This window comes from Delphinapterus leucas, chromosome 1 (assembly GCF_059928025.1).
Source record: "Delphinapterus leucas isolate spDelLeu-1000000601 "Yukka" chromosome 1, BTC_Dleu_Yukka2, whole genome shotgun sequence".
NCBI classification, from domain to species: domain Eukaryota; kingdom Metazoa; phylum Chordata; class Mammalia; order Artiodactyla; family Monodontidae; genus Delphinapterus; species Delphinapterus leucas.
Genome location: NC_143129.1, coordinates 153,047,003 through 153,074,834, shown reverse-complemented (window position 1 = coordinate 153,074,834; position 27,832 = coordinate 153,047,003). Strand labels below are relative to the sequence as shown.

Below are 27,832 nucleotides of genomic sequence, written 5' to 3'. Positions count from 1 at the left end.
CACAGATATAGAGAACAAACTAGTGGTTACCAATGGAGAAAGGGAAAGGGAAAGGGGCAATATAGGGGTAGGAGATTAAGAGGTACAACCTACTATGTATAAAAATAAGTTACAAGGGCTTCCCTGGTGGCGCAGTGGTTGAGAGTCTGCCTGCCGATGCAGGGGGCACAGGTTCGTGCCCCGGTCCGGGAGGATCCCACATGCCGCGGAGCAGCTGGGCCTGTGAGCCATGGCCGCTGAACCTGTGCGTCCGGAGCCTGTGCTCCGCAACGGGAGAGGCCACAACAGTGAGAGGCCCGCGTACCGCAAAAAAAACAAAAAAAAACAAAAAAAAACAAAAAAAATAAGTTACAAGGATATACTGTACAGCACAGGGAATATAGTCAATTTTTATAATAACTATACATGGAGTATAATCTATAAAACTTTTGAATCACTATGTTGTATACCTGAAACTAATATAATATTGCAAATCAATTATTATCTAAAAAAAAACCCCGAGATACTACTTCACATGCCCTAGGGTAGTTATAATAATAAAAAAATTTTTAAATAATAAAGAGATAGAATAACAAATGTTGGTGAGTTTTACAGAAACTGGAACCCTTATACATTGCTGGTAGAATGTAAAATGAAACAGCCACAGTGGAGAATAGTCTGGTAGTACCTCAAAAAGTAAAATGGAATTACTATATGACCCAGTAATCCCACTTCTAGGTATATACTCAAAATAATTGAAAACAAGTACTCAAACAAATATTTGTACACAAATATTCATAGCTGCACTATTCACAATAACCAAAAGATGGGAACAATCCAAATGTCTATCAACAAATGACTATATAAACAAAATGTGGTATTACCTATACATTGTAATATTACTGGGTCATAAAAAGGAATGAAATAGTGATACATGCTGTAACATGGATCAATGTTAAAAACATTATGCTAAGTAAAAGAAGTCAGTCATAAGGGTCACATATTGTATGATTCCATTTATATGAAATGTCCAGAAGAAGCAAGTCTATAGAGACATGAAGTAGAATACTAGTGGTTGCCTGGAGATTGGGGAAGGGAGGAATGGGCAGTGACTATTAATAAGTACTGGATTTCTGTTTAGGATGATAAAAACATTTTTAAATTAGACAGTGGTGAGGGATGTACAACCTTGTAAATATACTAAAAACCATTGAATTATGTATTTAAAAAAGGAGAATTTTACGGTATATGAAATATCTCTCAGTAAAGCTCTTATTAAAAAGAAAAGAAATCACATTGATACTTTGTTCTAGAATGGGATTCCAGGTTTTATAGGTTTCATAATACATACTAAAATAATTCTGTGTTTTAGTATCTCATGGGGTACTTTAGTTATATCAAGAGACTGGAAAAGTCATCTTCCTAGAAATTCTCCTTCCAATTATATTCCCAAACAAAACAAGCATTAGTATAAAAAGAAATTAAGGGCTTCCCTGGTGGCGCAGTGGTTGAGAATCCGCCTGCCAATGCAGGGAACACGGGTTCGAGCCCTAGTCCGGGAAGATCCCAACATGCCGCGGAGTAACAAAGCCCATGCGCCACAGCTACTGAGTCTGTGCTCTAGAGCCCGCGAGCCACAACTACTGAAGCCCGTGTGCCACAACTACTGAAGCCCGCACACCTAGAGCCCGTGCTCCACAAGAGAAGCCAGCAAAATGAGAGCCCGCACACTGCAACAAAGAGGAGCCCCCGCTCGCCACAACCAAAAAGAAAGCCCGCGCGTAGAAGCGAAGACCCAACACAGCCAAAAAAATAAAGAAATTAATTAATTTTTTAAAAAAAGAAATTAAGAGCCTTCTATTGTATCCTACCAGAAGCACTCTTAATTTAAAACACTGAACAGGTTGTCAGCCAGTGCTACAGTAAAGCTGAATAGATTTTCCACTTACCAGAAGGTAAGAGATTAGGGCCATTGTGCCATTTGGTTTTACATTCTTTTCCCTTACTTTATAAACACTCATGTCACCTCTTCTTACACATACCTCAGTTCTTCCCTAAATAGGTTTCACTAACATCCAAAATATTCTAAGTCATTTTCCTAGAAACAATGAAATTACCCTAATCTGTTTTATAGTTTTTAAAAACGTGAAAAAGATTAACAATCAAAGGAAACTCTTTGAAGCTCACAAATGGTTTTAAATGTAAATCCAAACTGTTTTGTTTCTAAAAGTATATTTTCCCTAAATTCAGTAACAGATGTTATACTTTCATCTTTTTAGTGCTTTTAGGCCAGGGATTTATAACCTCAGCACTATTAACATTTTGGGCCAGACAATTCTTTGTTGTGGAGGGTTATCCTGTGCATTGTAGAATGTTAATAGCATCACTGGCCTCTACCCACTAGATGCCAGTAGCACCCCCTGCCCAGTTGTGACAACCAAAAATATCTCCAGACATTGCAAAATATCTCTTAGGAGGGCAAAACTGACCCCAGTTGAGAACCACTGCCCTAGTTCATCAGTCTTAATTATTTCCTAAGAGAGCAAACTAGCTAAATTCATCATGAACCTTAAAAATAAACACACTGGGGCTTCCCTGGTGGCGCAGTGGGTAAGAATCTACCTACCAATGCAGGGGACACAGGTTCGATCCCTGGTCCAGGAAGATCCCACATGCTGCAGAGCAACTAAGCCCGTGCACCACAACTACTAAGCCTGTGCGCTAGAGCCCGCGTGCCACAACTGCTGAAGCCCACGCACCTGGAGCCACTTCTCCGCAACGGCAGAGGCCACTGCAGTGAGAGGCCCGTGCGCCGCGGCGAGGAGTGGCCCCGCTCGCTGCAGCTTGAGAGGGCCCACGCACAGCAGCAAAGACCCAACGCAGACAAAAATAAATACATAAAATAATTAAAGAAAAAAAAAAAGAAGTTAGCAACTCATTAAAGAATAATACACCAAGAATGCAAAGATAACTCACTATTAGGCAACCTGCTAATATAATTCACTTTACTAAGAGAGCAAAAGAGAAAAATACATGTATCACCATATGTATCAGAGTTCTTCAGAGAAACAGAACAAAAAAGATATATACAGAGGCAAAGAGATTTATTATAAGGAATTGGCTCACACAGTTATAGACTGAGAAGTCTCAAGAGCTCCAGTCAGTAAGCTGGAGACCCAGGAAAGCCACTGGTAATTTCAGTCTGAGTCTGAGAACCAGGAGAGCCGATGGTATAGGTTCCAGTCCAAAAGTTGGCAGGCTCAAGGCCCAAGAAGAGCCAATATTTCAGTTCCAATCCAAAGGAAGGCAGGAAAATACAGATATCCCAGCTAAAGTAGTCAGGGAGGAGTTCCCTCTAATGATAGGAAGGTCAGCCTTTCTGTTCTACATGGGCCTTCAAATGATTGGATGAGGGTAACCCACATTAGGGAGGGCAATCTGCTTTACTCAGGCTACTGATCAAATGATAATCTTATCCAAAACTTTCTCTCACAGACACACCCAGAATAAAATTTGACCATATATCTAGGCACCCCCTGACCCAGTCAAGTTGACACATAAAATTAACAATCATACTACAGGCTTTGAAAAGACATACGGTAAAAATTCCACATACATACTGCATAAAAATAATTATTCACAAAACAGGAGATTTTTTGTTAAGATTTTGAAGATCCAATAGAAAAAGAGATATCTACTTCAGCCCCAAAACCATATCATGTTTAATTAGGAAACACTACAAGTATTCCTATTAAAGTCAGGAACAACACAAAGATGTCAAATATCACTATTATTTAATATTTTAGGAAGTATTGATCAATTCAATTTATTGAGAAAAAGATAAGTGAGATATAAAAATGGGAAATAAATTTATCATCATTCACAGATATGACTGTATGTCTGGAAAATCAAAGTGAATCAACTGAAAATCTACTGCAAACATTAAAAAACTCAGCATACTAGATGCACCAAAAATTAATATGTAAAAATTAATAGTCCTCATATGCAAACAACAAACATAAGATATAATGGAAGTTGGGCTTCCCTGGTGGCGCAGTGGTTGAGAGTCCGCCTGCCAATGCAGGGGACATAGGTTTGTACCCCAGTCCAGGAAGATCCCACATGCAGTGGAGCGGCTAGGCCCGTGAGCCATGGCCACTGAGCCTGCGCGTCCGGAGCCTGCGCTCTGCAATGCGAGAGGCCACAACAGTGAGAGGCCCGCGTACTGCAAAAAAAAAGGAAGAAATGCCAAGAAAATTCTGAAAAGGAATAATTATGATGGAGAACTAGGCTAACCAGATATTAAAATAAAGCTGCAATGCTGGTATATGAATAGACAGTTCAATGCAATAGAATAAAGTCTAGAAAGAGACCAAAATTCTTAGGAAAATTCAGTATAGAATAAAGGTGACATTTCCAATCAGTGAGAAAAATATTAAAGATTGATATAAACTAAATGTTGCTGGTAGAATTGAGTACACATCTTAAAAAATAAATTCCAGATGGATCAAATATTTAAACATAAGTAGTAATACCATAAAAGTGATTAGAAAAAAATTTTTATAACAAAGGAGTGCAGACAGCCTTTCTAAATAATAAAAGAAACAGAAGTCAAGACAGTAAAAAACAAAATGAACTATTGCTACATTGCAAAATTGTTAAAAACTAGCTTAAAAAGCACTACAATCTTGGAAAATATCTATAATTCATAGCACAGATATAAAGGAGTCCCACAAATCAGTAAGTTACAAGAAAAATAACCTTGTAGAAAAATGGGTACTATGTGCCAAGTAGAATTCTAGACACTGAGGATACAGCAGTGCACAGAGATAAAAAGAGATAAAAAAAAAATCCCTGGGACTTCACTGGTGGCGCAGTGGTTAAGAATCCGCCTGACAATGCAGGGGACACAGGTTCGATCTCTGGTCCAGGAAGATCCCACATGCCATGGAGCAACTAAGCCCGTGCGCCACAACTACTGAGCCTGTGCTCTAGAGCCCGTGAGCCACAACTACTGAGCCCATGTGCCACGACTACTGAGGCCTGTGTGCCTAGTGCTCATGCCCCACAACAAGAGAAGCCACTGCAATGAGAAGCCCACGCACCACAACGAAGAGTAGGCCCCACTCGCCGCAACTAGAGAAAGCCCATGTGCAGTAATGAAGACCAACTGCAGCCAAAAAAAAAAGAAAAAAGAAACCATAGTCTTTAAAAAAAATACATAAATAAATGAAAAATAAAAAGGGTAACAACCAGACTAAGAATTAACTTATCAGCAAAAATAGAGGTGAACTACAAAAAGAAGAAGAAAAAGGGGAAGAGTAATTTCAAAGTGCTGAGGAAAATAACTACTGTCCTAAATTCTATACTCATTAAATTACCATTTAAGAGTTTACTCAGTATAAAGACAGAAGTAATCACAATAAATGTAAACAGATTACAATCTCTCTCTTTATGGGAAAATTTAATTTTGGATCAAAAAGCTAAATATAAAACTGTTTCACAGGACACACATTAAAAATGTACTATCACAGACAGAATAAAAATAGAGATGGAAAAAGACATACTGGGAAAATAATAACCGAAACAACAGACAAATGCATACAGTGAGGAAGAAGGTACACAATATTGATAACAGATAAAGTAGAAATCAAAGCTAAAAGCATAAGGTGGGATAAAAATAAAAAACTAGCATTTATAAAATATACAATCTATCTACAGCATACAATCCAATAATAATCATGAATTTCTATTAATATCTACTTCACAAAATGGCCTGTAAACAAATAACACGCTGAGAGAAACACAAGGAGAAATCTATAAACACATTAGGAACTATTAATAGAACTTTTTCAAAGAAATAGATTAGACTAAAATAAAGAAGGCCATATAACATCTGAATAACACAGTACAAAAGCTTAATCTAACAGAGATATATAAAACTTTATGCAAACAAATAGAAATTCATATTTGTTTCAAACACATTTGCAGCATTCAAAAAAATCTGATCATGCATTACACCAAAACAAAATCTAAATTATACTCCAAAGGCAGACTTCATATAAGCCATTTTCTCTGATCATGACGCACTAAAATTAGAAATTAAATATCAAACAATTACCAAAAGAAAACTTACCGTGTGGAAATTTTAAAATCTCATATTATATAATTCTTAGATTAAAAAGGAAATCAGGGTGGGAGGAAGACACTAGAGTGAGGAGATATGGGGATATATGTATATGTATAGCTGATTCACTTGGTTATAAAGCAGAAAGTAACATACCATTGTAAAGCAATTATACTCCAATAAAGATGTTTTAAAAAAAAAAAGGAAATCAAGCCAAATTACACTACAAATGATGAGAGCATATAGGGACTTCCCTGGTGGTCCAGTGGTTAAGAATCCACCTTCCGGGGCTTCCCTGGTGGCACAGTGGTTGAGAATCTGCCTGCCAATGCAGGGGACATGGATTCGAGCCCTGGTCTGGGAAGATCCCACATGCCGTGGAGCAACTAGGCCCGTGAGCCACAACTACTGAGCCTGCGTGTCTGGAGCCTGAGCACCACAACTAGAGAGAAGCCTGTGTGCTGCAACGAAAGATTCCACATGCCACAACGAAGATCCCACATGCCACAACTAAGACCGGAGGCAGCCAAATTAATTAATTAATTAATTAATTTTTTAAAAAACCTCCTGAAATTAATAAGCAATTATAGTACGGTTGCAAGATACAAGGTTAGTACAAAAAAGCCCAATTACATTCCTATATACAGGCAATGAATAAGTAGAATTTAAAATTACAAATTACTGTTTACATCAGCAACCCCCAAAATAAAATATTTGGGTGTAAATCTAACAAAATATGTACAAGATCTGTATGAAGAAAACTACAAAACTCTGATGAAAGATAACAAAGAAGAACTACATACATGGAGAGGTATTCCATGTTCATGGATAAGACTCAATATTGTCAAAATGTCAGTTTTTCCCAATTTAATCTATAGACTCAATGCAATCCCAAAATCCCAGCAAGTTATCTTGCATATATCAACAAACTGATTCTAAAGTGTATATAGAGAGGCAAAAAACCCAGAATAGCCAACTCAGTGTTAAAGAAGAACAAATACTTGACCTCAAAACATATTATAAAGCTACAGTAATCAAGACTTTGTTGTATTGATGAAAGAATAAACAAACAGATGAATGGAATAGAATACAGAGCCCAGAAATCCACATAAATACAGTCAATTGATCTTTGACAAAGAAGCAAAGGCAATAAAACAGAGCAAAAATAGTCTTTTCAGGAAATGGGGCGGGAAGAACTAGAGATTCACGTGCAAAAAAATGAATCTAGACATCGACTTTACACCTTCATAAAAATTAACTCAAAATGGATCACAGACCTAAACATAAAATGCAAAACTGTAAAACTCCTAGAAGATAACACAGAAGAAAACCTAGATGACCTTGGGTATGGCAATGACTTTTTTTTTATAAATTTATTTATTTTATTTTTTATTTATTTTATTTTTGGCTGCGTTGGGTCTTTGTTGTGTGCGTGGGCTTTTCTCTGGTTGCAGCGAGCGGGGGCTCCTCTTCGTTGTGGTGCACAGGCTTCTCATTGCAGTGGCTTCTCTTGTTGCAGAGCATGGGCTCTAGGTGTGTGGGCTTCAGTAGTTGTGGCACATGGGCTCAGTAGTTGTGGCTCGCAGGCTCTAGAGCGCAGGCTCAGCAGTTGTGGCACACGAGCTTAGTTGCTCTGTGGCATGTGGGATCTTCCCGGACCAGGGATCAAACCCGTGTCCCCTGAATTGGCAGGCGGATTCTTAACCACTGTGCCACCAGGGAAGTCCCTAAATAAATATGTTTTTAAATAAAATAAAATAAAAGCGTTATCAACACTGGCACATATGATCAATTGATTTTCAACAGGGTGCCAAGACCATTCAATGGGGAAAGAACAGTTTTTTTCAACAAATGGTGCTGGGAAAACTCAGCACCATTGAATGAATGAAGTTAGACCTTTCCTTTCACTACGTACAAAAATTAACTTAAATGGATCAAAGACATAAATGTAAGAGCTAAAACTATAAAACTCTTAGAAGAAATCATTGGGGAAAATCATGATATTGGATTTGGAAGTTATTTTGGGGCATGACACCAAAAGCACAGGCAACAAAAGAAAAACTAGGTAAACTAGACATAATCAGAATTAAAAACTTGTGTGCATCAAAGGACACTATAAGAGAGTAAAAAGACAACCCACAGAATAAGAGAAAATATTTTCAAATCATATATCTGATAAAGGATATGACCCTTACATACAAATAAAATCGAACTCAAAACTGGACAAAAAAGGCTTCCCTGGTGGCGCAGTGGTTGGGAGTCCGCCTGCCGATGCGGGGGGCGCGGATTCGTGCCCTGGTCTGGGAGGATCCCACGTGCCGCGGAGCGGCTGGGCCCATGGGCCATGGCTGCTGGGCCTGCACGTCCAGAGCCTGTGCTCCTCAACGGGAGAGGCCACAACAGTGAGAGGCCCGCGTACCGCAAAAAAAAGAAAAAAAAAGGACAAAAGACTTGAATAGATATTTTTCCAAAGAAGATACACAAAAGGCCAATGCAAAGATGCTCAACATCACTAGTCATTAGAGAAATGCAAATCAAAGCCACATGAGATATCACTCCATACCCACCAGAATTGCTAATATCAGAAAGGAAGAAAGGAAGAAAGGAAGAAAGGAAGAAAGAAAGAAAGAAAGAAAGAAAGAGAACAAGTGTTAGTAAGAATATGGAGAAATGAGAACTGTTGTACGTTGCTGGTGGGAATGTAAAATGGTACAACTCTACATAAAATAGTATGGTGGTTCCTTAAAAAGTAAAACAGACTAAGTGAAATAAGGTAATCACAAAAAGACAAAAACTACATGATTTCATTTATATAGGGTATCTAGAGTAGTCAAACTCATAGAAACAGAAAGTAGAATGGTTGTTGCCAGGAGCTGCGGGGAGAGGGAAGGGAAGAATTATTTAGTAGGTACAGAGTTTCAGTTTTGCAAGATGAAAAAGTTCTGAAGATTGGTTGCACAGCAATGTGAATATACTTAAAACTGTACACTTAAAAATGGTTAAGATAGTGAATTTTATGTTATGTGTATTTTACCACAATTTCTTTAAAAAGCTAAACACAGAATTACTATATGACCCATCAGTTTCACTTATAGGTAAATACCCAAAAGAACTGAAAGCAGGGACTCAGTTACTTGTACATCAGTGTTCATAGCAGCATCATTTACAATAATCAAAAGGAGGAAACAACCCAAATGTCCATCAGCAGGTGAACGGATAAAAAAAATGTGGTATATACATACAATGGGATATTATTCAGATATAAAATGAAATGAAATTCTTTTTTTTTTGCCCTGCCGTGTGGCTTGCAGGATCTTAACTCCCGGACCAGGGATCAAATCAGAGCCCCGGCAGTGACAGCACCAAGTCCTAATCACTGGATCGCCAGAGAATTCCAAAGAAACGAAATTCTGATATATGCTTCAACATGGATGAATCTTGAGGACATTATGCTAAGTGAAATAATCCAGGCATAAAAGGACAAATATTGTATAATTCCATTAATATGAAATACCTAGAATAGACATATTCATAGAGACAGAAGGTAGAACAGACATTAACAGGGCTAAGGGTAGTGGAGGGAGTTATTTTTTAATGGGTACAAAGTTTCCATTTGGGATGATGAAGAATTCTGGGGGAGTGGAAGAGGCTCCTATATTATTTTAATTTTTGATCAGCATGTAGTATTTTTATAATTAAAATAAATAAAATACCTTACAAGTTAATAGATAGCTCAAGAGGACAGTTTGTAACACTGCTCAAGATCCATAGCACCCTGACAAGGCAAAGCCTATGTCTTAATTAAACACAACTGTCAACTCTGCAGTGAAACTGACCATCAACAAGACAATATAAGAAAAACTGATGCATCACTCACCTTGAACACTTCAGAGAAGAAGCCAGACCCTATTTTTTCACAGGTGAAGTCATCTAAACGCGTCAGTCTGGAAAAGGCACTTATAAGAGCTCGATATGAAGAGGGCCAAACTCTTCCCACCTGGGTCATGTTCCCGTCCCCTCCACCACCTCCTTCAAAATCTTCAAGACGCTCCACACGTGGAGGAAATCCTGCAATTGAATTCCGTTTGCTCCGATCCATAGTCTCAATAATCACTTTTTTTCTTCTTTTAGGAATGAATTCCACACATAGTAAATTTCTGTTGAGTTTTACTTCTCTTCTGGCTTGTCACTAAATAAGAGATTAAAATGATATTTCATTAAAACCATTAATGACTAATAAATACAGGCATACAGAACACTATCAATGTAAAAATATTTCCTCTTTCATATTCTAGTTCCTGATTTTCAGATCTAAAAAACACTTTATGCTTTTACCTTCAAAAAGCGGTGATATATCTATTATTCGTTGAGTACCCATTATCTAGGAAACATACTATAAGAGTTATGCATATGTCATGTCATTTGATTCTCAAATAACCCATGATATAAGATTATGTTCATTTCACAGAGAGGTCAATCATACAGTCACCAAATGGTACAGATAAAGTTAACATGCCAGATTGTCTGATTCAAAAGCCTGTGCTCCTGCCAATGCCCTTCACAGCCTCATATAATTTTCTCTTCATTTGAAAAATCATTAAGTCCAAATATATAAAACAAGGATGACAAATATTTTATACTATAAAATTGTACAATTTTAAAAGAAGAAAACTATATCCAAAAGCAATTTAAAATTCCACTCTTGATTAAACAACCCAGTCCAGCAGAAGTGACTACAGAAGGCTCCATCCCATCTGGCACCTAAGAATAAAAACAAAAACCCACTTTTTCTTTTAGCCTGTCTCTCCCAACATCTACTTTTTCCACAAGAATCAATTATATTTAGGCCTTTAATCCATTTTTTAAAAAGATTTATTTATTATTTATTTATTTTTGGTTGTGTCAGGTCTTAGTTGTGGCACGCGGGATCTTCGTTGAGGCATGCGGGATCTTTCATTGCAGCACGCAGGCTTCTCTCTAGTTGTGGCATGTGGGTTTTCTCTTCTTTAGTTGAGGCGCGAGCTCAGTAGTTGTGGCACGTGGGGCTTAGTTGTCCCGCAGCATGTGGGATTCTAGTTCCCTGACCAGGGATGGAACCTGCGCCCCCTGCATTGTAAGGTGGATTCTTTACCACTGGACCACCAGGGAAGTCCCTTTAATCCATTTTAAGTTTATTTTTGTGTACGGTGTTAAAAAGATGTTCTAATTTAATTTTTTTTTTTACATGTAGTTGTCCAGTTTTCCCAGCATCTATAAAACTCTCAGAGGAGACTTCCCTGGTGCTCCAGCAGGTAAGACTCCCACTCCCAATGCAGGAGGCCCAGGTTCAATCCCTGGTCAGGGAACTAGATGCCGTGTGCATGCTGCAACTAAGAAGTCTGCATGCTGCAACTAAAGTTCCCACATGCCCCAACTAAGACCTAACACAGCCTAAACAAACAAACAAATAAATAAATACTTTTTTAAAAACTGGTAGAGGAAAATACAGGCAGAACACTCTTTCACATAAATTGCAATATCTTTTTCGATCTGTCTCCTAGAATAATGGAAATAAAAACAAAAATAAACAACTGGGACCTAATTAAACTCAAAAGCTTTTGCATAGCAAAGGACGCCATAAACAAAACAAAAAGACAACCCACAAAATGGGAGAAAATATTTGCAAATGATGCAACTGATCTCCAAAATTTACAAACATATCATGCAGTTCAATATCAAAAAACCAAACAACCCAATCAAAAAATGGGCAGAAGACCTAAATAGACATTTCTCCAAAGAAGACACACAGATGGCCAATAGGCACATGAAAAGACGCTCAACATGGCTAATTATTAGAGAAATGCAAATCAAAACTACAATGCGGTATCACCTCACACCAGTCAGAATGGCCATCATCAAAAAACCTACAAACAATAAATGCTGGAGAGGGTGTGGAGAATAGGGAACCCTCCTACACTGTTGGTGGGAATGTAAATTGGTACACCCACTATGGAGAACAGTATGGAGATTCCTTAAAATACTAAAAATAGAGCTACCATATGATCCAGCAATCCCGCTCCTGGGCATATATCCAGAGAAAACCATAATTTGAAACAATACCTGCACCCCAATGTTCATTGCAGCACTATTTACAATAGCCAGGACATGGAAGCAACCTTAATGTCCACCGACAGAAGAATGGATAAAGAAGATGTGGTACATATGTACAATGGAATATTACTCAGCCATAAAAAAGAACAAAATAATGCCATTTGCAGCAACATGGATGGATCTAGAGACTGTCATACTGAGTGAAGTAAGTCAGACAGAGAAAGAAAAATATCATATGATATCGCTTACATGTGGAATCTAAAAAAAAATGGTACAAATGAACGTACTTACAAAACAGAAATAGAGTCACAGATGTAGAAAACAAACTTATAGTTACCAGGAATATGGGGGGAGGATAAATTGGGAGACTGGGATTGACACATGCACACTTCTATATATAAAACAGATAACTAATAAGGACCTACTGTGTAGCACAGGGAACCCTGCTCAATAATCGGTAATCACCTAAATGGGAAAAGAATTTGAAAAAGAATCGTTACATGTATATGTATAAATGAATCACTCTGCTGTACACGTGAAACTAACACAACACTGTTAATCAACTATACTCCAATATAAAATAAAAATTTGGGGACTTCCCTGGTGGTACAGTGGTTAAGACTCCATGCTCCCAATGCAGGGACCCCAGGTTCAATCCCTGGTCAAGGAACTAGATCCCACATGCATGCCACAACTAAGAAGCCAGCAAGCCGCAACTAAGGAGCCAGCGAGCAGCAACTAAGGAGTCCGTGAGCCCCAACTAAGGAGCCCGCCTGCCACAACTAAGACCCAGTGCAACCAAATAAATATTTTTAAAATAAAAAAATTTTTTAATAAAAATAAAATTAGTATTGAAAAAGATTTTTTTAAAAGAATCAATTATAAGAGTCCTATGAAAAATACAACATTGTGATTCTACAATTAGTGAAACACTTCCATAAATGTGATGAATACCTAACCCAGAATACCTCTACCACCTCCAATCATGGAGAATTAGCAGCAGGGCTTGCAGGGATATCCTTACAATATGACCCTGCTGTAGCCAAAGTTGGTAGCGTTCTACCCAATATGGACCAATCACATTTCCTTTCTGGGCAATTTGGAATTGGAATTAAGATATTCCAGCCTCAGTCTGGCTGCTTTCTAAAATGGAAACCATGTAAACTCAGGAGCTGTTGGCCATGGCGATTTTCTACCATGCAGGCTTGAAGGCAGAATAAGCCAAGGGATTGAGGCAAATTTACAGAGGAAAAAAAGGCACAGACAAGAACTTCTTGATTTTCCTAATGTGCTCTAATCCCTGATTCCTGAGGCCTAACTGTATCCTGGCTTAAGGTTCCACGAGATATAACGGTATCTTTTTTTTTTTTTTTTTTTCCTTGTGGCACGCGGGCCTCCCACTGCTGTGGCCTCTCCCATTGTGGAGCACAGGCTCCGGACGCGCAGGCCCAGCGGCCATGTATCACGGGCCCAGCCGCCCCGCAGCATGTGGGATCCTCCCGGACCGGGGCACGAACCCGTGTCCCCTGCATCAGCAGGCGGACTCCCAACCACTGCGCCACCAGGGAAGCCCATAACTGTATCTTTAAAACAAATTATTTTTGCCTAGCTAGTGTCACCATTCTTCACAGAAGGAAGAATAATCCAAGTTCCTAAAGAATAAAACATTGAGACTTTCCTCGTGGTCCAGTGGTAAAGAATTTGCCTTCCAATGCAGGGGAAGTGGGTTCAATTCCTGGTCGGAGAACTAAGGTCCCACGTGACATGGGGCAACTAAGCCCACGTGCCACAACTACTGAGGCTTCAACAAGAGAGCCCGCATGCTGCCAAGTACAGAGCCCATGCATTCTGGAGCCCACGTGCCACAACTAGAGAGAGAACCCGCATGCCACAACTAGAGAGAAGCCTGCACGCCGCAACGAACAGCTCGCATGCCACAAGAAAAAAAAGATCCCACGTGCCGCAACTAAGACCTGACGCGGCCAAAAAAAAGAAGAAAAAAAGAATGAAACATTTAAGTATCTCTACTGAACCTCTGCCAAAAAGTGGCAACAAATCACCAGATCAAAAATTTAGCATTATAAGACCAACATTTTTAAAATTTTACAGCCAGTAGAGACCATGAAGTTCATTTTATATTTTAGGAAACACAAGGACCAGAAAGCATAAACAATGTGCCCATAGCTATAAGGTATTTACTAGCAAAGCCAGACTTAGAACCAAGGATAATGCACTTCTAAAAGTATGTCTGTTGATCATCTGCTTCAAAATTACCCAAGGACTTCATTTAAAACTCAGATTCTTGGGTCTCAACCTTGACCCACTAAATCAGAATCTCTTGGAGTGAGGCCTAGAAATTTTACCAAGTTTCCCAGTGATTCTTATGTACACTAAGAGTTGAAGATCCCTTACAGCAGGGAAGGGGAATATTAATAGCTTTTTAAAAAAAACACCAAGAATTTCACAGGCACTTTCGCATTTAATCCTCAAAATATACCACCAAGGCACGTATGATCCCGATTTTACAGAAAAACAAATGTAGGCTCAGGAGGTTAAGTAACTTGTCTAAGGAAACAGACCTGGTAGAACCAGAACTGGAACAAAGGTCCACCCAGCACCAAAGCTCAAGCTTTTTCCATTTCATTATTACTTAGTTCAGTGTTTTTCCACTATGAGAGTTGTAAGGAGTTAAGCTAGTCATCTGCATATAAAAGAGGATCAGGACCTGAGTGCAGAGGAAGGCCAGGCCAATTACAATTTGGACAGAGATGGAAAAGAAACTTTAGAAAAATACAGAATTGGAGAAAATGTAAAATAAAGCAACCAACTTAGTGTACAAAAATATTTGTAAAATAAAGCAACCAAACCAAGGGATTAATCTCCAAAATATACAAACAGCTCATGCAACTCAATATCAAAAAAAACAAACCACCCAATCAAAAAGTGGGCAGAAGACCTAAACAGACATTTCTCCAAAGAAGACATACAGACGGCCAACAAGCGCATGAAAAGATGCTCAATATCGCTAATTATTAGAGAAATGCAAATCAAAACTACAGTGAGGTATCACCTCACGCCAGTCAGAATGGCCATCATTAAAAAGTCTACAGGGCTTCCCTGGTGGCGCAGTGGTTGAGAGTCTGCCTGCCGATGCAGGGGACACAGGTTCGTGCCCTGGTCCGGGAAGATCCCACATGCTGCGGAGCGGCTGGGCCCGTGAGCCATGGCCACTGAGCCTGCGTGTCTGGAGCCTGTGCTCTGCAACGGGAGAGGCCACAACAGTGAGAGGCCCGCGTAACGAAAAAAAAAAAAGTCTACAAACAATAAATGCTAGAGAAGTTCAGGAGAAAAGGAAACCCTCCTACACTGTTGGGGGGAATGTAAATTGGTAGAACCACTATGGAAAACAGTATGGAGGTTCCTTAAAAAAATAAAAATAGAACTACCACATGATCCTGCAATCCCACTCCTGGGCATATATCCAGAGAAAACTATAATTCAAAAAGATACATGCATCCCAACGTTCATTGCAGCACTATTTACAATAGCCAGGACATGGAAGCAACCTAAATGTCCACTGACAGAGGAATGGATAAAGAAGATGTGCTACATATATACAATGGAATATTACTCAGCCATAGAAAAAGAATGAAATAATGCCATTTGCAGCAACATGGATGGACCCAGAGATTACCATACTAAGTGAAGTAAGCCAGACAAAGACAAATAGCATATGACATCACTTATATGTGGAATCTAAAAAAAGAGATACAAATGAACTTATTTACAAAACAGAAATAGACGCACAGACATAGAAAACAAACTTATGGTTACCAAAGGGGAAGGGGGGGAGGGATAAATTAGGAGCTTGGCATTAACAGATACACACTGCTACATATAAAATAGATAACAAACAAGGACCTACTGTATAGCACAAGGAACTATACTCAATATTTTTTAATAACCTATAAGGGAAAAGAATCTGAAAAAGAATATATACATATATATATATATATATGTATAACTGAATCACTGTGCTGTATACCTGAAACTAACATGACATTGTAAATCAACTACATTTCAATAAAATTTGAAAAAGAAAAAAAAAGGATACATACACCGCAATGTTCACTGCAGCACTATTTACAACAACCAAGACATGGAAGCAGCCTAAGTGTCCATCAACAGATGAATGGATAAAGACAATGTGGTATAATGTGGAATCTAAAAAAAGGTACAAATGAACTTATCTACAAAACAGAAATAGAGTCACAGATGCAGAAAACAACCTTATGGTTACCAGGGGGTAAAGAGGGAGAGGGATAAATTGGGAGATTTGGATTAACATAGGCACACTATTTATACATAAAATAGATAACTAATAAGGACCTACTGTATAGCACAGGGAGCTCTACTCAATACTCTGTAATGACCTATATGGGAAAAGAATCTAAAAAAAGAGTGATATATGTATATGTATAACTGATTCACTTTATTGTACAGCAGAAACTAACACAACACTGTAAATCAATTATACTCCAATAAAAATTTTTTTAAAAAGATGATGTAGGGCTTCCCTGGTGGCACAGCAGTTAAGAATCCGCCTGCCAATGCAGGGGACACGGGTTCGAGCCCTGGTCCAGGAAGATCCCACATGCCGCAGGGCAACTAAGCCGGTGCACCACAACTACTGAGGCTGCGAGCCACAGCTACTGAGCCCGTGCGCCACAACTAGAGAGAAGCCTGTGAGCCAAAGCGAAAGATCCCGAGTGCCACAACTAAGACCCGATGCAGCCCTAAATAAATAAAATTTTTTTCAAACTGAATTCAAAGCAATTTTTAAGAAGTTACCAAAAAAACTGTAGGACCATCCTACAGGATAATACCATTTTAATAAAAAAATGTATTTTTTAAACATATAAAATAACATATATTATAGAGAGGCAGGACAGCATACTGATTAAAGGTATAGCCTTCAGAACAAATCTGTATTCAAATCCTTGCTCTGTAACTTGCAGCTATGTGAACCTGGTCAAGTTATTTCAAAACCTCTCTACATCTCCAGTTCCCCATCTATAAAATGGAAATAAATTAGTACCTACATTAGAACATTTTATATGTATTAACTCATTTAATCCTTACAATCACCATAGGGTATTGATTAAATGAACAGTGCCTGGAAAATAGTAAGCATTCAAGTTCTGTTGCTTATTATGATTATTATATAAAGATATATATTTATAGTAAATGTCTAAAAGTATGAACTAGGGGGACTTCCCTGGCAGTGCAGTGGTTAAGACTCCATGCTTCTTGGGCTTCCCTGGTGGCGCAGTAGTTAAGAATCCACCTGCCAATGCAGGGGACACGGGTTCAAGCCCTGGTCTGGGAAGATCCCACATGCCGCAGAGCAACTAAGCCTGTGCGCCACAACTACTGAGCCTGCGCTCTAGAGCCTGCGTGCCACAACTACCGAAGCCCGCGTGCCTAGAGCCCATGCTTCGCAACAAGAGAAGCCACTGCAATGAGAAGCCCGCGCACCACAACCAAGAGTGGCCCCCACTCACCGCAGAGAAAGCCCACGGGCAGTAACGAAGACCCAATGCATCCAAAAATAAATAAATAAAATAAAATATTTTTAAAAAAAGACTCCGTACTTCCAATGCAGGGGGCTCGGGTTGGACCCCTCATCAGGGAACTCAGATCCCACATGCCGCAAGGCGCAGCCAGAAAAAAAAAAAAGATAAAAGCATGAACTAGAAAGCCAGCCACTAAATTCATTGTAGTAGTTGCCTTGGTGGGAAAGAAGAAAAATGAGATAAGGAAGGGAAATAAAGGAGATTTCAACTATAACAATAATGTTTTGTTTCCTTTTATTAAAAAACAAACCTATAACAAACACAAAACGGTATGTTTGCTAATTTTGTTATTTTTTTCACTAATATTTGTTAATTCTGGGTGGTATTATATTGTACTCTTTTCTATATTTAATTTTCTTTTTTTTCTATATTTACTCTTTTCTATATTTAATTTTCCTAATAAAAAAAGAATTTTAACAGTTGTTTTCTTTTTTTTTAAGTCTATTGCCAATACAACAGCTATGTAGTATGCTCAGCCCAAAAAAACTGAAAACAATTTGGCAAATAAATAGCATCGCACTGTGCAAGCCAAGTCTCAAGATTCTCAACCTTTTATTCTGCAATAGTTCGACTACAGTTTTTGGTCCAAGGAATATTTATATCTTAGCCTAAAAACTCAAAAGCATTAGGAAAATTTTTGGATAGCCTTACTTATTCAAGTCCACAAACTTAAAATATAAAAGCACTCATGACAAACACTGATATTTAGTTGTAGAGCCCCTATTATATGCTAAAGCAATACTAATTACTAGACAGCTGAGGGACAAAAAGTACAGTCCCCTTATGGGAGTAAGAACTTTATTAATCCATTTTGGAAAAGTGCTGAGCATGGGAAAACTTCCAAACCATGCCTTCTGCTTCCTTGGCCAGCATACTGAGTGACCACATTTTAAATGAAACCAACCAAGTTACAAATAGCTTTCAATTTAATCTGATAATTTTTAATTAGCCATAAAAGGCAGCAAAGGTGTGTATGAACAGACTCTAAAACCATACCCTATTTTTTAAAATCTGAAAATAACTAATTTTAAAATCAGACAATACATTCTTTGAAACTTGTGAGATTTTATGCTGTTTTCAGACTCTGGGTTACTTCTCTTGGTCTCACTTAAGGAATATTACTTTTTGATACAAATAGTGCCCTTTAAAGTATACATTTTGGGTGGAACAGAAAAACAACTACAATTACTCTTGCTGTAAAGAGCCTATTTGATTCAAGAGACTACACATTGTTGATCAAGAATTTTAAGCTTGTAAAAACTTGGAATTCCTAAATGGAAACTGATGATACTGTGAGCTGCTTCCCTAAAAATATCCCAGCGAGAGTCCCAGTGGTTCTTAATTAGGGTCATGTGAAGATTTAGGGGGAAGGAGGTTCTTGTCAGCGAGGAGCTACTGTCACAATGGTGGGGGTGTAGGGTGGGCACTATTGGCATTTTAGTGGGCAGCGGCCAGGGAAGCTAAATGTCCTACAATGCACAGAACAGTCCTGCACAACAAAGAACTGTCTTGCCCTAAATGCCAATAGTGCCCCCGTTAAGAAGCACTGTGTCAGAAAAGCTTAATCAGTTTTGTTCTTAAACCAGGAAACAGCCTTCAGCAGTCTTTCAAAAATGCCAAAATTATGTTGCTTACAAGGACACAAATAATTTTTTAGTAATTTTGTTCTCAATTTCAATATTTATAAACTGGAAAGTTCAAAACTTTTTTCCTTTCTTTTCTGCATAGGAAGGTTTGTCTTTTCAAAGGCTAATTTTCACTTACACTGGGATTGATTTATTTTTCCCAAAGAAAGTACAATTAAAAGCTTTGATTGGAGAAAGTAATTTGAAAAGCTATCAATAAAAAAGTCAGTGGGGCTTCCCTGGTGGCGCAGTGGTTGGGCGTCCGCCTGCCGATGCAGGGGACACGGGTTCGTGCCCCGGTCCGGGAAGATCCCACATGCCGCGGAGCGGCTGGGCCCGTGAGCCATGGCCTCTGAGCCTGCTTGGCCACAGCAGTGAGAGGCCTGTGTACCGCAAAAAAAAAAAAAAAAGTTTCTCTTTCAAAAAGAAAAAAAAAAAGTCAGTGAACTAAATATCCTATAACCAATATTATATATTTTATCTTTTCAAAGTAGGAATTCCACAAATCATTTTCCAGAGAATCAAGAAACTTTTAGGACTCCCAAGTAGACCATACGCCCATCTGAAATGCTTATGGAAATAATAACAACTGTAGCCACCATTTACCATAGGCCATGCATTCTACCAAATGTTTTTGCGTTTTAGATAACCTTTATGACAACTCTGCAAGGTAGGTGTTATCATCTCCAATTGAAAGAGAAAGAAATTAAAACACTGAGAGATTAAATTCAAACAAATTCAAACAACTAGTGACAGACTCTGGATTCAAATCAAGAGTTCCAAATCCAAATACTTCCCACTATGACATGTCTCCTCCAAAAAAACAGCTAAATTTCCGTGAAAAATTACAGCTTACTAGCTAGGTACTAAGCTACTACTATTCTCCACCGTAATTTAACAACAGAGACTAAAGAGCACACAGATGATAGCTCCACCAGCCGCTGAAGCAAAAGCCTTTAGTCTCTTCATCACTTTCTATAGATCAAAAAATTAGCATTGGGCTTCCGTGGTGGCGCAGTGGTTAAGAATCCATCCGCCAATGCAGGGGACACCGGTTCAAGCCCTGGTCCGGGAAGATCCCACATGCCGCGGAGCAACTAAGCCTGTGCGCCACAACTACTGAGCCTGCACTCTAGAGCCCGCGAGCCACAACTACGGAGCCCGCGTGCTACAACTACTGAAGCCCGCACGCCTAGAGCCCTTGCTCCACAACAAGAGAAGCCACCGCAATGAGAAGCCCGCACACCGCAACGAAGAGTAGCCACCACTCGCTGCAACTAGAGAAGGCCCGCGCACAGCAACAAAGACCCAACGCAGCCAAAAACTAAATAAATAAATAAATTAGCATTGGTTTAAACAGGCTATTTAAAGAATGGATGCCAAGCTGACAGGAAAGATATGCCAACCCCCAATCAGCCCTTCTTTTCCATTCTAATGTACAGCATTAGTTGTTTCTTACACTTTCACTCCACAGGAATGAAGTAGATGAAACTTCACAACAACATAGATGTAAATAAAATCCTGTAACGCACTGAACAGCTAGCTATCAACCAACAGGTAACAGGATACGGCAAAGTGTCAGCCAGCACCCATAATCTTCAACATCCATCCAAATATGGAATCATGTGTGTACAGAGTTGGTAATGAAGTCCCACAAGTGAGTAAAAAGGATTTCTGAGAATTCAGTGGACTTTTATACCCTGGGTATAAAGAGTAGAAAAAGAATGCAAACATAATATCCTAATATCCTAATCATGCTCTGTTTTCTTTCTATCATCATAAAAATCCCCTCTCTAATTCAAAATGAAACAAGGATTCATTACGGGTAAGATGTAGCCCAGAAAACTGGCCATTTTCCTGAACAGGAATACTGATAAGTACATTAGCTGTATATCATGACCAACCACATGGCAAATCTACATCACAGTCTGCTCAGCTGCTGTCCTTTCTATGGACCAACAAAGCAAATACGGACACATTTCAGGATGACTGCCTAATTAAAAATAAAAGCAACACTGCTGAACTTGCCATCCTGCTGTGAAATAATGAGTTGCAGTTTCCATTCAAAGCAAAAGCAATCTAACATAAAAAGTGGCATCCCCTATTTAATTAGCCATGAGTATACACAATGGCATATATTAGTGCCAGACAGATCAAAAGCCAGTTCTTAAAACTGTTATTATCTCTTTTGGATACGCATATTATATGCTGTTGTAACTACAATCCACCAGGCCCTAGGTCATGACATAAAACTGAAACTTAGGTTGAAAGTTGAAAAGGCATTTAGAGGTTAACTAGTCCAATCTTTTGGCCAATTCAAGAATCCCCTCTGTTAAAAAATCAAATGTTAATTGGGTTCCCACTAGGTATAGGGCATTACAAGTTTGTTTTCTTTTTTTAATATTTATTTATTTGGCTGTGCTGGGTCTTAGTTGTGGCATGCAGGATCTTTTTTTTTTAGTTGCAGCTTAGTTGCAGCATGCAGGATCTAGTTCCCTGACCAGGGATCAAACCCAGGCCCCCTGCATTGGGAGCACAGAGTCTTAACTGCTGGACCACCAGGGAAGTCCCAAAGAAGTGACTTTAAAAAGATGAACAAAATGGGAATTTCCTGGCAGTGCAGTGGTTAGGACTCGGGGCTTTCACTGCCGTGTCCCAGGATCAATCCCTGGCTGGGGAACTAAGATCCACAAGCCTCGTGGTGCAGCCAAAAAAACTGAAAAGTAAAAAGAATAAATAAAAAATTTTTTAAAGGTGAGGAAAAACCGAAAGCAATCTACAGATTTAATGTGATCCCTATCAATTACTCATGACATTTTTCACATAACTAGAACAAATAATCCTAAAATTTATATGGAACCATAAAAGACCCAGAATTCCCAAAGCAATCCTGAGGGAAAAAAAAACAAATCAGGAGGCAAAACCCTCCCAGACTTCAGACAATAGTACAAAGCTACAGTAATCAAAACAGTGTGGTATTGGCACAAAAACAGACATATGCTTAACGGAACAGAATAGAAAGCCCAGAAATAAACCCACACACCTACAGTCAATTAATCTTCAACAAAGGAGGCAAGAATATACAATGAAGACAGTTTCTTCAGTAAGTGATGTTAGGAAAAGTTGGACAGCTGCATAGAAATCAGTGAAGTTAGAACAGTCTCTCACACCATACACAAAAATAAACTCAAAATGCTTTAAAGACTTAAATATAAGCCATGACACCATAAAACTCCTAGAAGAGAACATAGGCAAAACATTCTCTGACATAAATTATACCATTACTTTCTTAGGTCAGTCTCCCAAGGCAACAGAAATAAAAGTAAAAATAAACAAATGGGACTTAATCAAACTTACAAGCTTTTGCACAGCAAAAGGAAACCATAAACAAAATGAAAAGACAACCTACAGATTGGGAGAAAATATCTGCACACGATGCGATCAATGAGGGCTTAATTTCCAAAATATACAAACAGTTCATACAACTCAATAACAAAAAAAAAAAACAGCCCAATCAAAAAATGGGCAGAAGACTTAAATACACATTTCTCCAAAGAAGACATACAGATGGCCAATGGGCAAATGAAAAGGTGCTCAACACCGTTAACTATTAGAGAAATACAAAACACTGGTCAGAATGGCCATGATTAAAAAGTCTACAAATAATAAGTGATGAAGAGGGTGTGGATAAAAGGGAACCCTCCTACACTGTTGATGGGAAGGCAAATTGGTGCAGCCACTATGGAAAACAGTATGGAGGTTGCTTTAAAAACTAAAAATAGAGTTGCCATATGATCCAGCAATCCCACTCCTTGGCATATATGCAGACAAAACTCTAATTCAGAAAGATACATGCAGACTTCCCTGGTGGTGCAGTGGTTAAGAATCCACCTGCCAATGAAGGGGACACAGGTTCGAACCCTGGTCCAGGAAGATCCCACACACTGCAGAGTAACTAAGCTCATGTGCCACAACTACTGAGCCTGTGCTCTAGAGTCCATGAGCCACAACTACTGAGATCACGTGCCACAAGTACTGAAGCCCGTGAGCCCTCAACTACTGTGCCTCAACTACTGAGCCCATGTGCCTCAACTACTGAAGCCTGTGCTCCCTAATGCCCACATGCCGCAACTAGAGAAAGCCTGCATGCAGCAACGAAGACGCAATGCAGCCAAATTATTTATTTATTTATTATTTATTTATTTATTTTTAAAAAGAGGCCAAGGGAACATCAACATATACAGGACAAAAAGAAACAACAGAGGTAAGAATAAAACCAAGAGGAAGTAAGTCACACAGGTCAAAGGTGGGAACAATAGGGCTTCCCTGGTGGCACAGTGGTTAAGGAACCACCTGCCAATGCAGGGGACACGGGTTCAAGCCCTGGTCCAGGAAGATCCCACATGCCGCGGAGCAACGAAGCCCATGAGCCACAACTACTGAGCCTGCACTCTAGAGCCGGCAAGCCATGGCTACTGAAGTCCGTGTGCCTAGAGCCCGTGCTCTGCAACAAGAGAAGCCACCGCAATTGGAAGCCCGTGCACCACAACAAAGAGTAGCCCCCCACTCACCACAACTAGAGAAAAGCCTGCACACACCAACTAAGACCAAATGCAGCCAATAATAAATAAATAAAATTTTTTAAAAATAAAAAGGTGGTAACAACAAACATATCAGATGTCACAAATCAGTCAAATAATATGAAGAAAAGTGTCCACTGGATTGGACACTACAGAGGCCAGAGTTAACTCAGCCTACTGAAACAAACCACTAACAAAGAGTTCACTAATTCCTCCATGCCTGTTCTATTATTGAAAAGTTCTGATCGTTACAAAGCTTTTTCTTTACAAGGAAAAGAAAGCATAGAGAAAGCACAGTACTATATTCAAATTCTGACTCTGAAGGAGAATTAAGAAGTTTAACAACTAAATAAAATAATGAGACTTTATTGGATCTTGATTTGAACAAACTAGTTATAGAAGAGAGCTGAGGAAATTTTAATAAGAAATACTATTAGCTGATAAAAGAAAGTTCTATTAATTTAAGTGTGATAATGATATTAAGATTGTATAAGACTTACTTCTGGAGATGCACACAGAAATAGAAGTGAAATATCATGTCTATACTTGTGTTAAAATATATCAGAAAAAAAAGATGTAGTAAATCTTACAAAATGTTAATTGTTAAATACCATTCTTATATGGGTAGATGGGTGTTTGTTACATTTTTCTCATAATAATAACAAAAAAGGCTTCAGAAACAAAAGATGATAAACTATTTGTCAATTAAAAAAAAGAATCCTGAAAAACTGAAACCATTTCCACTAAGATCAGGAACAAGGCAAGGTTGCTCACTCTCACCACTATTATTCAACATTGTTTTGGAAGTTTTAGCCACAGCAATCAGAGAAGAAAAAGAAATAAAAGGAATCCAAATCGGAAAAGAAGAAGTAAAGTTGTCACTGTTTGCAGATGGCATGATACTATACATAGAGAATCCTAAAGATACTACCAGAAAACTACTAGAGCTAATCAATGAATTTGGTAAAGTAGCAGGATACAAAATTAATGCACAGAAATCTCTTACATTCCTATACGCTGATGAAAAATCTGAAAGAGAAATTAAGGAAACACTCCCATTTACCATTGCAACAAAAAGAATAAAATACCTAAGAATAAACCTACCTAAGAAGACAAAAGATCTGTATGCAGAAAACTATAAGACACTGATGAAAGAAATTAAAGATGATACAAATAGATGGAGAGATATACCATGTTCTTGGATTGGAAGAATCAACATTGTGAAAATGACTTTACTACCCAAAGCAATCTACAGATTCAATGCAATCCCTATCAAACTACCACTGGCATTTTTCACAGAACTAGAACAAAAAATTTCACAATTTGTATGGAAACACAAGAAACTCCGAATAGCCAAAGCAATCTTGAGAAAGAAAAACGGAACTGGAGGAATCAGGCTCCCCGACTTCAGACTCTACTACAAAGCTACAGTAATCAAGACAGTATGGTACTGGCACAAAAACAGAAATATAGCTCAATGGAACAGGATAGAAAGCCCAGAGATAAACCCACGCACATATGGTCACCTTATTTTTGATAAAGGAGGCAAGAATATACAATGGAGAAAAGACAGCCTCTTCAATAAGTGGTGCTGGGAAAACTGGACAGCTACATGTAAAAGAATGAAATTACAACACTCCCTAACACCATACACAAAAATAAACTCAAAATGGATTAAAGACCTAAATGTAAGGCCAGGCACTATCAAACTCTTAGAGGAAAACATAGGCAGAACACTCTATGACATAAATCACAGCAAAATCCTTTTTGACCCACTTTCTAGAGGAATGGAACTAAAAACAAAAATAAACAAATGGGACCTAATGAAACTTAAAAGCTTTTGCACAGCAAAGGAAACCATAAACAAGATGAAAAGACAACCAAGACAACCCTCAGAATGGGAGAAAATGTTTGCAAATGAAGCAACTGACAAAGGATTAATCTCCAAAATTTACAAGTAGCTCATGAAGCTCAGTATCAAAAGAACAAACAACCCAGTCCAAAAATGGGCAGAAGACCTAAATAGACATTTCTCCAAAGAAGATATACAGATTACCAACAAACACATGAAAGAATGCTCAACGTCATTAATTATTAGAGAAATGCAAATCAAAACTACAATGAGATATCATCTCACAACAGTCAGAATGGCCATCATCAAAAAATCTACAAACAGTAAATGCTGGGGAGGGTGTGGAGAAAAGGGAACCCTTTTACACTGTTGGTGGGAATATAAATTGATACAGCCACTATGGAGAACAGTATGGAGGTTCCTTAAAAAACTAAAAATAGAACTACCATACGACCCAGCAATCCCACTACTGGGCATATACCCTGAGAAAACCATAATTCAAAAAGAGTCATGTACCACAATGTTCATTGAAGCTCTATTTACAATAGCCAGGACATGGAAGCAACCTAAGTGTCCATCGACAGATGAATGGATAAAGAAGATGTGGCACATATATACAATGGAATATTACTCAGCCATAAAAAGAAACAAAATTGAGTTATTTGTAGTGAGGTGGATGGACCTAGAATCTGTCATACAGAGTGAAGTAAGTCAGAAAGAGAAAATCAAATACCATATGCTAACATATATATATGGAATCTAAAAAAAAAAAAAAAAACAATGGTCATGAAAAACCTAGGGGCAGGACAGGCATAAAGATGTGGACCTACTGGAGAATGGACTTGGGGACACGGGGAGGGGGAAGGGTAAGCTGGGACAAAGTGAGAGAGTGGCATGGACATATATACACTACCAAATGTAAAACCGATGGCTAGTGGGAAGCAGCCACATAGCATAGGGAGATCAGCTTGGGGCTTTGTGACCACGTACAGGGGTGGGATAGGGAGGGAGACGCAAGAGGGAAGAGATATGGGGATATATTTATATGTATAGCTGATTCACTTTGCTATAAAGCAGAAACTAACACACTATTGTAAAGCAATTATAACTCCAATAAAGATGTTAAAAAAAAAAAGAATCCAGGGCTTCCCTGGTGGCGCAGTGGTTAAGAATCCGCCTACCAATGCAGGGGACACGGGTTCGATCCCTGCTCCAGGAAGATCCCACATGCCGCAGAGCAACTAAGCCCGTGCACCACAAATACTGAGCCTGCGCTCTAGAGCCCGCGAGCCACAACTCCTGGAGCTCAAGTGGCACAACTACTGAAGCCCTCGTTCCACACCTACTGAAGCCCGCACGCCCAGAGCCCATGCTCCGCAACAAGAGAAGCCACAGCAATGACAAGCCCGTTCACTGCAACGAAGAGTAGCCCCCACTTGCGACAACTAGAGAAAGCCCACGCACAGCAATGAAGACCCAACGTAGCCATAAATAAATAAATAGCATCACAATTAAGTTAAAAATCTCAAGATCTACTTAAAAAAATTTTGCTAGAATAAAAAAATAAAAGAGCTTAGAGGGAAGAGCAGATGATATACCATGGCAAACTGTGTTAGATAATTCAGAAAAGATCTAGTGATGGCAAAGATACTGAGATTGGAAAAGCATGTCAAGACATAAAACTTCATGAAATGAGAGCAGAAAAAAAATTTTCTAAAATAACACTGTTACATATTATTTAAAACATATGTATGTGACCAAAATAAATTAAACAAGACAAGTTTAAAAAATTCTGATTCCAGCTAAGTAGCTGAATCATCTTGGGCATGTTACTTAACTTCTCCCCCTCATTTATAAAATAGAGGTAAATATTAACTATATCTCACTGAGTTATAATGAGAATTAATGACAACACACTAAGGAATTAAAGGATAAAAATGCAT

At 38.7% G+C, this 27,832-nt stretch overlaps 1 protein-coding gene across 4 annotated transcripts in view; it reads right to left on the bottom strand.

The window, feature by feature from the left end:
- The window catches only part of TESK2 (testis associated actin remodelling kinase 2), a 130,231-nt gene that overhangs the window by 90,545 nt on the left and 11,854 nt on the right, over positions 1 to 27,832 (bottom strand). For 3 of the 4 annotated variants that reach the window (XM_022575565.3, XM_022575564.3, XM_022575563.3), the window contains one exon: positions 9,984 to 10,295. In XM_022575565.3, the coding sequence (XP_022431273.3) occupies positions 9,984 to 10,205 (222 nt within the window). In that variant the 5' untranslated portion in view covers positions 10,206 to 10,295. Of the gene's footprint in view, positions 1 to 93; positions 258 to 9,983; positions 10,296 to 27,832 lie in introns of those variants that run through there. The other variant, XM_089923447.1, reaches the window with a different exon arrangement.